At 35.1% G+C, this 12,451-nt stretch overlaps 1 protein-coding gene across 38 annotated transcripts in view; it reads right to left on the reverse strand.

The window, feature by feature from the left end:
* Positions 1-12,451, reverse strand: part of RIMS2 (regulating synaptic membrane exocytosis 2) — a 596,172-nt gene that overhangs the window by 452,668 nt on the left and 131,053 nt on the right. For 24 of the 38 annotated variants that reach the window (XM_082719312.1, XM_082719319.1, XM_082719313.1 and 21 more), the window contains one exon: positions 7,367-7,378. The exons of the other annotated variants lie outside the window; for them this stretch is intronic. In XM_082719312.1, coding sequence (XP_082575438.1) covers positions 7,367-7,378 — 12 coding nt within the window. The remainder of the gene's footprint in view (positions 1-7,366; positions 7,379-12,451) is intronic. 38 annotated transcript variants of the gene reach the window in all.

Raw genomic sequence — 12,451 nt, forward strand, 5'->3', positions numbered from 1 at the left:
AAAGTATAAAAGTATAAAGTATATAAAATATAATATGTTAAAATATAATAGATTCTCTTATTTTTTTTAATATGATAATGGGTTTTATTTCCCTTTGCACTCAGGAAGGAGGGTCCTCAGAGTCCTGGGGAAAGAATCAATAATCAAAGGTAGGGTAGGCAGTGTTCTTGTATACTTATTTATTGCCCCCATTTTTTTTCTTTCTCTCCTTTTTCTTTTTTTCTGTTTTTGGGTTTATATCTAAATTCCAGTTAGGTAACATACAGTATAATATTACCTTCAGATGTACTTTCAGGTGTACAAGATAGTGATTCAACGCTTACATACAATTCCCTACAATTCATTGCCATTAAGTGCTCTCCTTAATCCCTATCACCTATTTAACCCATATTCCGTCCTCCCTTCCCTCTGGAAACTGGCAGTTTTTTCTCAAGAATTAAGAGTCTCTTTCTAGGTTTGCCTCTCTTTTTTTCCTCTCCCTTTGCTCATCTGTATTGTTTTCAAATGTGAATAAAATCATTATGGTATTTGTCTTTCTCGATTGAATTATTTCACTTAGCATAATACTATCTAGTTCTACCCATGCCATTGCCCTGAATAGCCAAAGGAACCTCAAAAAAGAAAAACTAAGATGGAGCCATCATAATTCCAGACTTAAGTTATATTATATTAAGTTATATTAAATTACATTATAAAGCTGTACTGAACAAAACAGTATGGTACTGGCACAAAAATAAACACATAGATCAATGGAACAGAACTGAAAAACAGAAATGAACCCACAACTATATGGTCAATTTATCTTTGACAAAGCAGGAAAGACTATGCAATGGGGGAAAAAAAATAGTCTTCAACAATTGATGTTGGGAAAACTGAACAGCAACATGCAAAGAGATGAAACTGGACTACTTTCTTACCATCAAACACACAAATAAATTTAAAATGGACCTAAATGTGAGACATGAAACCATAAAAATCCTAAAGGAGAACACAGGCAGTACCAGCTTTGACATCGTCTATAGCAACTTCTTTCTAGAAATGAAATGTTTCCCTTCCCTGAGGCAAGGGAAACAAAAGCAAAAATAAAACTGTTGGGACTTCATCAAAATAAAAAGTTTCGCACAGCAAAGTAAAACAATCAACAAAACTAAAAGGCAGCCTACAGAATGGGAGAAGACATTTGCCAATGACATATCTGATCAAGGGTTAGTATCTAAAATCTACAAAGAATTTATCAAACTCAACACCCCAAAAATGAATAATCTAGTTAAGAAATGGGCAGAAGACATGAATAGACATTTTTCCAAAGAAGACACACAGATAGCCAGCAGACACAGGAAAAGATGTTGAACATCATTGATAATCAAGGAAATACAGATCAAAACCAAATGAGGTATCACCTCACACCTGCCAGAATGACTAAAATCAACGGCACAAGAAACAGATGTTGATGAGGATGTGGAAGAAAGGGGAACCGTCTTACACTGTTGGTGGGAATGCAAAGTAGTGTAACCACGGTGGAAAATGGTATAGAGATTCCTCAGAAAGTTAAAAACAGAACTACCCTATGACCCAACAATCACACTACTAGGTATTTTCTCAAAGAATAAAAAAAAAAAAAAAAAAAAAATACTAATTCAAAGGCGTACATGCAGCCTGACCCTTACAGCAGCAGCATCTACAATAGCCAAATTATGGAAACAGCCCAAGTGTCCATCAATAGATGAATGGATAAAGATGTGGTATCTATATTTAATGGACTATTACTTAGCCATAAAAAATATTTTTTAAAAAAAGAATCTTACCTGCATTTTAGAGATGAGGAAAGTAAGGCTTATAGTAGTGATGTAACTGCCCCAAATAATATAGTTAGTAACGTGACAGAGGCTGGCTTTAAACTTGGGCATTCTGCAAGTAGAATTTTTGTTCTTAACCATTTTGTGTTGCATCCCACCTCAGACCCTATTAGGACTCCCACCACTCAATGTTAATAGAAGCTGTCATGAGAATGAAATGATACACAATGAAAAGTTTATCACAATGCTCTTTATACACAGCGATTGTTCAATAAAGTTAGTGAACACCCCTTTCTTGGTATCCTAAAAGCTCTTCAAACTCCGTACCGCTGTAACTACAATCACTGCCATCCCTTCTTGCCCCAAATATGCCCTCTATCTTCCACAAGCTGGCTTCAGCACAAATATCTTCATTCAATGCAAAAATCTAGTTGCAATCCTATACTACTCTTTTTCATCCTCTCTATTCAACCACTGAACTTCTCATTTTTAACTCTCAACTCTCACGTCACTTAACTCTCAACTCTGATCCCATAGTACAGCCAATGACACTCTCTCCTATTTCAGGAGCTCATAAGCTCTCATCTATGGCACTTGGTGTAATTACGGGAGCCTCACAGAGGATCAAGAAACAGGGCTCCTTTCAGTTGTAGATTCAACAGAATGGAAGACCTGATTGGAATGATTGGATCAAAGCAAAAGTTAGCTACAGGTGGAGAAGTAGCAAAATACATAATCAAAATGTACGACCTGTCTCTGCTCCCAAGAAGTTAGCTATGCTGCAACTGTAACTATACCTCGTGATCTCTCTAACTTCTTTTGATCTCTATCAAAGCCAAACTGAGAGTCATTTTAAATCAGTTCTTATTAGTAACATGACCTTCCCAAACCTCCAACATGTTATAGTTACCAGTATTTTCACTTGTCCCATATATTCTTTATAATTTCCCTGTAGGATATTTTATCCTACAGATATGGCATTTCACAGAATTTCCACAATGTGAGTTTTAATCCCTTTTTATAAGAGACCTAAATGAGATTTCCAAAGTTCATTTGCCCACTTAACCAAAACTAGGCAACTGATCAGGTGAATGATTTTTAATATTATAAATTTTTCACTGAATTTTGAATATATAATATATCCAAGTAAATATTCAGCAGTCCCTATATTTTTTATTGATGTGACTTTTATCCCTATCTTTTAAATTATGCACAATATTTTCCCAGCTCTACAATTTCCCCTAATCAAAACTCTTCTTGCCTTTTTTTCAGTTGAAGTATAATTAGCATACAATGTTATATTAGTTACAGCTGTACAATATATTGATTTGACAATTCTATACATTATTCAGTGCTTACCACTGTAAGTGTAGTCACCATCTGTCACTATACAATGTAATTACAATATTATTATTTCCCCTATGTCGTACTTTTCATCTCTGTGACTTACTTATTTTGTAACTGAAAGCCTGTATCTCTTAATCCCCTTTACCTATTTTCACCCATTCCCTTCAGCTCTCCCTGTTTTCTAAATGCATTTTTCCATATTTCTGTTGTAAGGTATGTCATCTAAATAATACTGTTCAAAATACTTCTATTTTGCTAACAAAAACTTTGGAGGTTTGAATAGTATTCTTACTGAAAAAGTACAAATTCTGGTCTTTGTCAGACTTATAAGAGGCAGCATAGTGGTAGCATTTTAACTTATGATTCTATTATAAAAGTTGGCCCTAACAGAGCTCTTCTATTAAATTTCTAGAACAATTTCATTAATATCATATACATGTTATTTTATTATCAAATAGAAATGCAGAAGCAAATAAGTTAATTTATTACTGTTAAGACAGTATCTATTGAAATGCAGCTCTGTACAGCTATTGCCCAGATGAAATGGAACAAATATACTATAAACATACTTTCTTGTTGAACTCCAACTCCAAATGAGAACTACAATCAGCAGCTAGATGAAAATGTAGGTATGGTAGCCTCAATAACGAGCTTAAATCAGAAAAAGCATCAAATTTCAGGGAAAACCAAGCACTTTGTTCTGAATATCACAGCTACAGCTGCAACCCAACAGATAACTTTTCCGCTTTTGAAATGTGAGAAACACTACACATCACATGTCATCCTTCCACACCTTTCACTTCAGTAACAATAACCACAAGTAACACTGGCATCCTAAGAGAAGTCATCACTGTCATAAAAAAAGAAAGAGGATCCTCATTAAAGTGGTCTTTATATAAATAATAATATTATCACTAGACAGTGAAATGAGCATCACTTTGTTCCCAAAGCTATAATTTCATTTTACTCTCACTAGACATGAATAGGTCAATGTTTATTACAAGATAAACAGAGACATGTTCTAACCTATGGCAAATAATTTACCATAGAGCTTTAGTTTTCCTTATTTGTTCCACACAATTTTCAAAGAAACACCCAAATTATATTTTAAAAAATAATTCAATCCCTTTTTCTTTGATTCCATGTGAAATAGGATAAATTCATATTTAAGAAAATATTCTCTCTAAAACCAACATATTCACATTAATTTGCTATTTGTAACCTGAGATAATTCATATATAATATATAAGCAGACATGTTAAGTGACCCTAAGTCTTCAAACACTTACAGAGGCAAAAGCAAATAGATGAGTATCTAGACAGTGATCAACACATATTTCTTTCTTCCAGTTCCATATTTCTGAAGAACACTCTGGATGTTTATAGGGTTTACCTGCTGCACAATACATCTCTACTAAGGTTTCCATTAGGAATGCTTTTGTCTATAAGTAACAGAAAATCTGACTTCTAGTGACAAGAATTAATTGAGGTTGGGTACTTCTCTCACATTGAAGAAAGCTGTCCAATACTATTAAACCAGGAGCTCAGAAAAGGTCATGCACCTCATGATTCCAATACTCTTGGCTTTTCCCTCATCTTCACGAGGGCTGGTAAAGCCCAAGTTAACACTTCTGCATTAAAAGGTAGTGCCACTTAAAAAAAAAAAGGTAGTGCCAGCTACATCTTTCATTCTTTATCATGACTTTCTAGAAGCTCTCATAAATTTTCTTACACCTCACTTCCTAGAACAGTGTCACAGCCACAGAACTGTGTCCCAGTTGCAGATAAATCTAGAAATTTTTATATTTTTCAGGTCCTCCCATTGGGGACTGCAAGAGATAAAGAAGTCAGGCTAGCCATTGAACAGGTTCTAGAACAGTCTGCTTTTCAACTAGCCAACAGTCCACATGTGTGTGTACATATATACATACACACATGTTTATATGTATACATATATATGAATGCATTAAAATGTATGTATATGTGTACACACACAAACACACACATGTATACACATTACTCATAATCCATTTCGCTCCCTCCCAAAAGGAGACAGTCCCAAAGTCTCATCTACTTACAAAATCTGGCTCTGAATCCAGGATCTCTGAGGTAGAGCAAATCTTTCCACCAAGGTCAAGTGTACCTCATTGTAAAACACTGACTACACACTGAAAGACAAGTTACCTGTTCCCAATACACTCAACACACGATGATGGAGAAAGAACAGAGGGACCGCAACAGAAACTCTCGTCCAAAACAGGAAGAATCAGAAAGATACAGTGGTCAACTGTATAGCACCCAGCAATCCCTCCATGGACATACCTTCATTTCTTTGGTCACCCTATCTGGCAGCTCCTGGTTCAGCTGTCTCCCTTGACTGTGGTCATTCATGTCCCCTTGTTCTGCCCTTTAGGAGGGTGTCCCTTGTCCATTATTCTCCTGGGCTGCATAAGAGACTGGCCCTGGCGAGTGTAGCTTTCCTGCATTCTGAGTGTAGCTTTCCTGCATCCATGACTAGTTTACACATCACACGGCTACTGTGAGGTCAGGGTAGTGCCTTAAAGGCTGACTAGTCACGGGACGGTTGCTACCCACACTTGGGGTTTCTTTAGCCACTAGCTATATATGGCTATTTAAATTTAATTAAAATTAAATAAAATTTCCATTACAGTTCTTCAGCCACACTCACCACATTTCAGTTTCAATAGCTACCTGCGACAAGAACCTTCTGCATTGATGTTAAAGATACAAAACACTGTCATCATTGGTGAAAGTTCTATTAAACAGGGCTGCATAAAAGAGTGTCATTAAAAAGTCCTGTTGAATTTTATTTGCAATGTTCCAAACCCACATAAAATTCACATACTTTTATCTGTTAGCCTCTCTATGGTTTAAAATACAAACTGTTATATTATGAAATCTTGTCAGTACATGAACATCATTTCGGTAGCTAAGTTATCACTGAAAGTCTCATTTCTGGGATAGGTGTCAGAATTCATTATGAAAACTACAGATAACAAACTATTATGTAGCCTGTGTTAACTCTGCACATAAAAGTAGCACGAGAGATTCTAAAGGTTTTGAATTGCCTGACTTACACTAATAAAGTTGGCTGGTGGAAAGCTGGTGGGTTCTCTAGGGAACCTGCCCTGAATTGAGGATGATGTACAGTCTGGGGCAGGTTCTACAATAATTGCCTATATATCCTCAAAACTGCCTTAAATATTTAGTAGAATTCCTATAGCTTTATAAAAAAAAAAAAAAAAAAGAAGAAGAAGAAGGAGAAGAAGAAGGAAATCACAGTATCTTTTCTTCTGCTCAGAGATTTCATTCTAAACCCGTATCAGTATTTGCCAACACTCGTATTATCCCAACCAAGTAACTGAAAACTGAACAGAATAAAAATGCTCCAACCAACAAAAAAGAAGGTACTGTTGGAAGATATCAGCTAAAGGATCTCTCTTTGGGTTTTATGCCAATTTGAATTTGGAAAGCTTGAAAAGACCTCAAGTTTTAGTATGACTCATCAAAAGAATCAGAATAGGAAGATTTTATCTATGTTTGCAGGAAGTCACCAGTCTCCAGAGCACATCCAAACCCAAATCAGACTTCTGCAGACATTAGCAGGTTATTCAAATCCGGCCTGTGGCCAAATTCTATATACCTGAGTATTTTAAAATTATAATTATATCTAATATGCAACATGAGGATATAAGACAGCTAATTTTGCCAATCTCTAAAACATTTTAGAAATAAAAATAAAAATATATCAAATGCTCAGATCAACTATAAACATACGCTTCGGAAAATCCATGTTCAATGTTATTGAGACTCATTATTACAAAGATTACATCTTTATATTAACTCAGAAACTTGAAAACTGACCAATACAATGAGTTGAGAAAACCATAATAAGATGAAAGAAGTTCTTATCACAATGAAGAATGCTAGAATATTTCCTTTAAAAAAAATACGAAACCAAAAAGGCAAGCTTTTTTAAGAGTCAAATAAAGTAATCAAATTTTCATCTATAATATAATAAAATGTGTTTATCAGTAAAATCAGATAGCATGCTTAAAATATATCAACATATAGCAATTACCATGCACTACAGCTGTAACAAAACACTTAGAAGTATATAAATTAAATATAGCTAACAAATTAAAATTAGCAATAATAACAGCAAGAAAAAAATAATATTAGACAGAAAAAAAAGACTCTAACCACTTTGTCCTCCTGGTGTGAAATCCACGAAAGCAAGTTAGAAAGGACAGAAAAGACAAAACAAAAAAAATAATAATTAATTCCATTCCTAAAATAAGTAAGAGTTTTTAAGAGTTTGTTAGTGAAATAAAAATTCTGAAAAAGTCTGTTACATTTTGACTGAAATATAAACATTTTAAAAGGAAAATTATTTCCACACATTTCAAGCAAGAGTATGCCATATACTAGAATATATAAAGATATATAAACAATAGTTTCTATAAAAGAAATTAAATATACAAACATCAGAAAAATAAAAATGTTCTTTTCATAAATAAAATCCCAATTAAATACTCAATTAATCCAAAGAGAGAAACTGAACAATGTTAAAGAAAATAGCTTTTTAAGTAGAGACAATAAAACACAGCATCACTGTTTATCTTTAATTTCATTGTATACTGTCAAAAGTAGATAAAATTTTATGTGAATTATGCATATTGCTTCTAAAAGTTATTTCTGTCCCATTAATTTAGAAGCCTTCTAACCTTTATAACTAAAAATAAAAAATTAGAAAAAAATTAAAGATAAGACCCTATAAATTAATAAAATGGCAAGATGCATGATTTGGTCAAGGGAACACATTTAGATATTGTTAAAAACTGTTGCATTTCTCATTACTTAAATATAATAACAACTGTAAAAGTGGTAACATAATAATAATGATCTGATATAAGAACATATAGATTAAAAATTAAAATCATGCGTTTTGAAGTATCACTGCTTCTCTGATGTTATGGTTAGCCGTTTATAATACTTGTGACTAAGAGGAAGGACTAAGAGAGACCTATCTTAAAATTCCACCTTTTTTTTAAGTAACATTTCTACCTGTATACCTTGTATAATTTTCTTAAACTCTCTAAGCCTTTATCTGCAAAATAGGGAATCAATATTTACTTTATAGGATTTTCTGAAATAAAATAACATGGAAAGTTCTCAATACAGTGCCTGGCATGGAGTTCTATACTATTCTAACCTACTGAAACATAGGATATTGCCTAGAAGGGAAAGAATTGCATTCTTTACATTATACTGTGCTCTTGATTGCTTCATTTGTTACAAATGGTAAAGGTCATATAAAAAACTATTGTGCACCATCCAGGACATCTATTGCTAATCATTTAGTCCAACAAAAATCACTTATGAAGCACTCAGTTTATTTGTATCGTGCACTAAACTAGATTTCTGGGACGTAAAAACTAAGTAAGACCGTTTCTGCCATCAAAGAACTAAATGTAGTAAGAGAAGGAAAACCATGCAGAATGGAGAGGCCTCTGAAAGCAGGAAAACAACAAAGCACTATAGAAACAGGAATGATGGAGGAGATAACAAGACTTTATGAAAAAGGATTAAGAGAAAGTTTCTGAGATGTAAGCAGGCCTTTAAAGAATAAAGAAGAGAAAGTCAAGCAAGACCAGTAAGGAAGAATATTTTATGCAAAGAACATGAAGTATGCAAAAAGCACAAAAGCACAAACAAGACTGGTATATTTGGAATACAAGTATGAGGGAATGACTCGATTATAACTGATACGTTTGAACTGAAGTCTCCATGAATAACTAAAAGCATCACCCTTTAACGAAAATTAATTCACACTGCAGAAACTTAAAAAAATGAAACAAAATGAAGTTATAACTAACAAATTTGCCAAGTTAATTCCTCTGAACAGGTAAATTAAATTTCAGCTATAACATATACATGAAAAACTTAGCTATAAAACATTATGAAATACTGTTGCCATCATATCTTTATTATGTCAACAGGAATAAAAAATAAAAACACTTACCATATGATTTATAAATAAGGCAAAATATCATTACCTACTACTGACTGAGTCTTCAACTGTGTGACAAAGTGCACACTAACTGGAAGGAAACAGATCTGGAAGCTGAGAGGACAATTAAGCAGATACCAAAATATGGGGGTTCTGGGTGGCCCAGTTAACCATCTACTTTCAGCTCAGGTCATGATCCCAGGGTCCTAGCATCGAGGCCCAGGTCCAGCTCCCTGCTCGGCAGGGAGTCTGCTTCCCCATCTCCTACCCCTCCTCCCACTCATGCACTCTCTCACTCTCTCAAATAAATAAATAAAATCTTTAAAAAAAAAAAAAAGATATTGAAATTTTGGGGTAAGAAACAAACGTGAGAGCAGTGTGAACTACCGTATTATCAAGAGAAATGGAGAGAAGTAGACTGATTTATGAGACACTGAGAAGTAAGGCTGTTAATACTTGAATGAAGTAGAGGAGGACTCCAAGTCTGGCTTGGACAACTGGAAAGAACCATTCCTTGATAGAAGAAACACATGAGAAACACACTTGGAAAATAATGAATTCAGGTACAGACAAGGTGAATTTGAGGTGCCAATTATTACATGCAAACAGAGATTTTTCGAACTATATACGTGGATCTGGAGCTCCAAAGACTAATCTAGCTAGTGAAATCATATCTGTAAATCAGCAACATGTACCCAGTATTTGAAGCTATAGGAGTCCATAAAATCCCCCCCAGGAAATTGTTAGAAGAAAAGGAAGAATGACCCCTAATCAAAATGGTCTTTCTCTTTGTACTAGCAAGCCTTCCAAGAAAAGAAATTCAAAACAGATTTTACTTTCTTTTCTTTTCTTTTTTTTTTTTTTTTTAGAGATTTTATTTATTTATTTGACAAACAGAGATCACAAGTAGGCAGAGAGGCTGGCAAATAGGGAGAGAGGAGGAAGCAGGCTCCCTGCTGAGCAGAGAGCCTGATATGGGGCTTGATCCTAGGACCCTGAGATCATGACCCGAGTTGAAGGCAGAGACTTTAACCCACTGAGCCACCAAAGCACCCCCAGATTTTACTTTCTAATCAGATTTTAGTAATACAATTAAATCAGAAGTTTCACTGTCACTTTGTCAGAAGTGAAATAAGGCTCATCAGTAAACTGGAATTGAGTTGCATGAAAATCAAAGGGAATGTATAAATATAAAATATTGTCAAGGATCTCAGGGCAAAGAGTGATGAAAATATAAAAAACTATATTCTGAAATATAAAATATAAATATATGAAACATAAGAAATAACTTGCTGTGGAGAAATATTTTTATTTGAAGCATATGGATAATTTGAATTTTAAAATGTTCTTTAGGGACACCCGGGTGGCTCAATTGGCTAAGCGTCCAACTCTTGATTTCAGCTCAGGTCATGATCTCAGGGGCGTGAAATCAAGTCCCATGTCGTGCTCCATGCTAAATGTGGAGCCTGGTTAAGATTCTCTCTCTCCCTCTCCCTCAGCCCCGAGCTCCCTTCTCTCTCTTCCTCTTCTTAAATAAATAAATAAATAATGTGTTCTTTAAAAGTGAATTTAATTGACCAATAAATTATTTTGGATCATATTTACTAGACTTGAAAACTCTAATAACTTAAGAGTATGTCCAAAAGCTATTTATTTAAAGTTTAATAGTACAAACATATATTTATTTAAAACTTCTTTTAAAAAGCTATCAAAAATGTATTTTATTTCCAAATAATTTTATACTCACCATTTATCCCCATAATCAACTTTCCCTATGGCCCTCCTTACTATCTGATCACCTCTGCTAATAACCAATTTACATTGCCTCTCCTGAAGATCAACTGAAGTGTTAATCTACCTTCCATTATCATCTGTCAGTGATTATTCTTTTTTTTTTTTTTTAATTTGACAGACAGAGATCACAAGTAGGCAGAGAGGCAGACCGAAAGAGAGAGGGGGAAAGAAGGATCACTGCTGAGCAGAGAGCCTGATGCAGGGCTCAATCCCAGAACCCCGGCATCATGACCTGAGCCAAAGGCAGAGGCTTTAACCCACTGAGCCACCCAGGTGCCTCTGTCAGTGACTATTCTTTATATAACTTTCCATTATTAGTTCCCCAGTCACCTGCCAATCAAATGTCAGTTTCCCTTAGATTCCTCCTCTAGATATTCAATCACAGGGTGCCTGGGTGGCTCAGTCGGTTAAGCATCGGGGTCTTGATTTCGGCTCAGGTCATGATCTCAGGGCTGAGCCCTACACTGGGCTCTGCATTCCCAGCACAGAGTCTGCTTGGGATTCTTTCCCCCTTCTTTTCCCTCCCCCTCTGCTCCTCCCCCTGCTCACATGCTCTCTCTCACTCACTCTCTCACCCTCAAATCAATCAATAAAATCTCTAGTCAGTCTTTCTCCTACTGCTTTGTTCTCTGTATTGCCAAAAAGATAGATCCCTCCCTCTACATCAATGTGATATACTTTCCATAGTTAAACTACCATTACATCTCTCTCTTCTTGCCTAACTTTTATAACCAATCCTAAACCACCTCTCACACCAATACAATATTACTCCATTTTCTCTGGAAAGTCTAATCCCTTCTTCCAAGAATAGCAACAATTACATAGTGCTTATACAGTTTATCTTTTTTACTCATTTGTTTGCAAGTTTGCTCTGCCATCTTGAAAAAAACATTGTCACGGTGCTGAGCGGCAGCAAGGAGCTGGATCAAAAGACAATGCCTCTTCCAGAATAAGATGATAAATTAACAGTAAATGAGGGGACCGAGAGAAATAGAGTCACTTAATAGTAAAATATAAAGAGTACTAGATTAGAAGTGTTCAGCATCCACGGCAGCACAAAATTGACATGAGTTACCCAAAGAAAGCATCATGGGGAGATGATGCTTAAATCCAGGAAAAAAAGAGTAAATGTTCATCAGATGGATAAGAGTTATGGGTAGGAGCAGGGTCTAGGGGAAAGCAGAGCTGTAATTCAGATTAAAGTGGCAGGGTAAGCAAAAGCATAAGAGATAAATACAAATAGTGTAGCTTGGCTGGGGCTTACAGAATGGAGTGAAGCACATGCCTTGCGTTAGGCAGGGTACGAATCAGAGGACACTTTACGCCATTAGAAACTCCAGGAGTCATGATGACTTCATGAGTCATCAAAAAATGAGTCGTCATTAAATAGGTTTTAAGCAGAAGGTAAAATAATCAGATTTGCATTTTACAAATATCGCAATAGCAATATGTGAAGTATGTGTACAAGGCAGAGAGACCCA

The sequence above is a fragment of the Mustela nivalis genome (genome assembly GCF_964662115.1).
Source record: "Mustela nivalis genome assembly, chromosome: 2".
Taxonomy (NCBI): Eukaryota; Metazoa; Chordata; class Mammalia; order Carnivora; family Mustelidae; genus Mustela; species Mustela nivalis.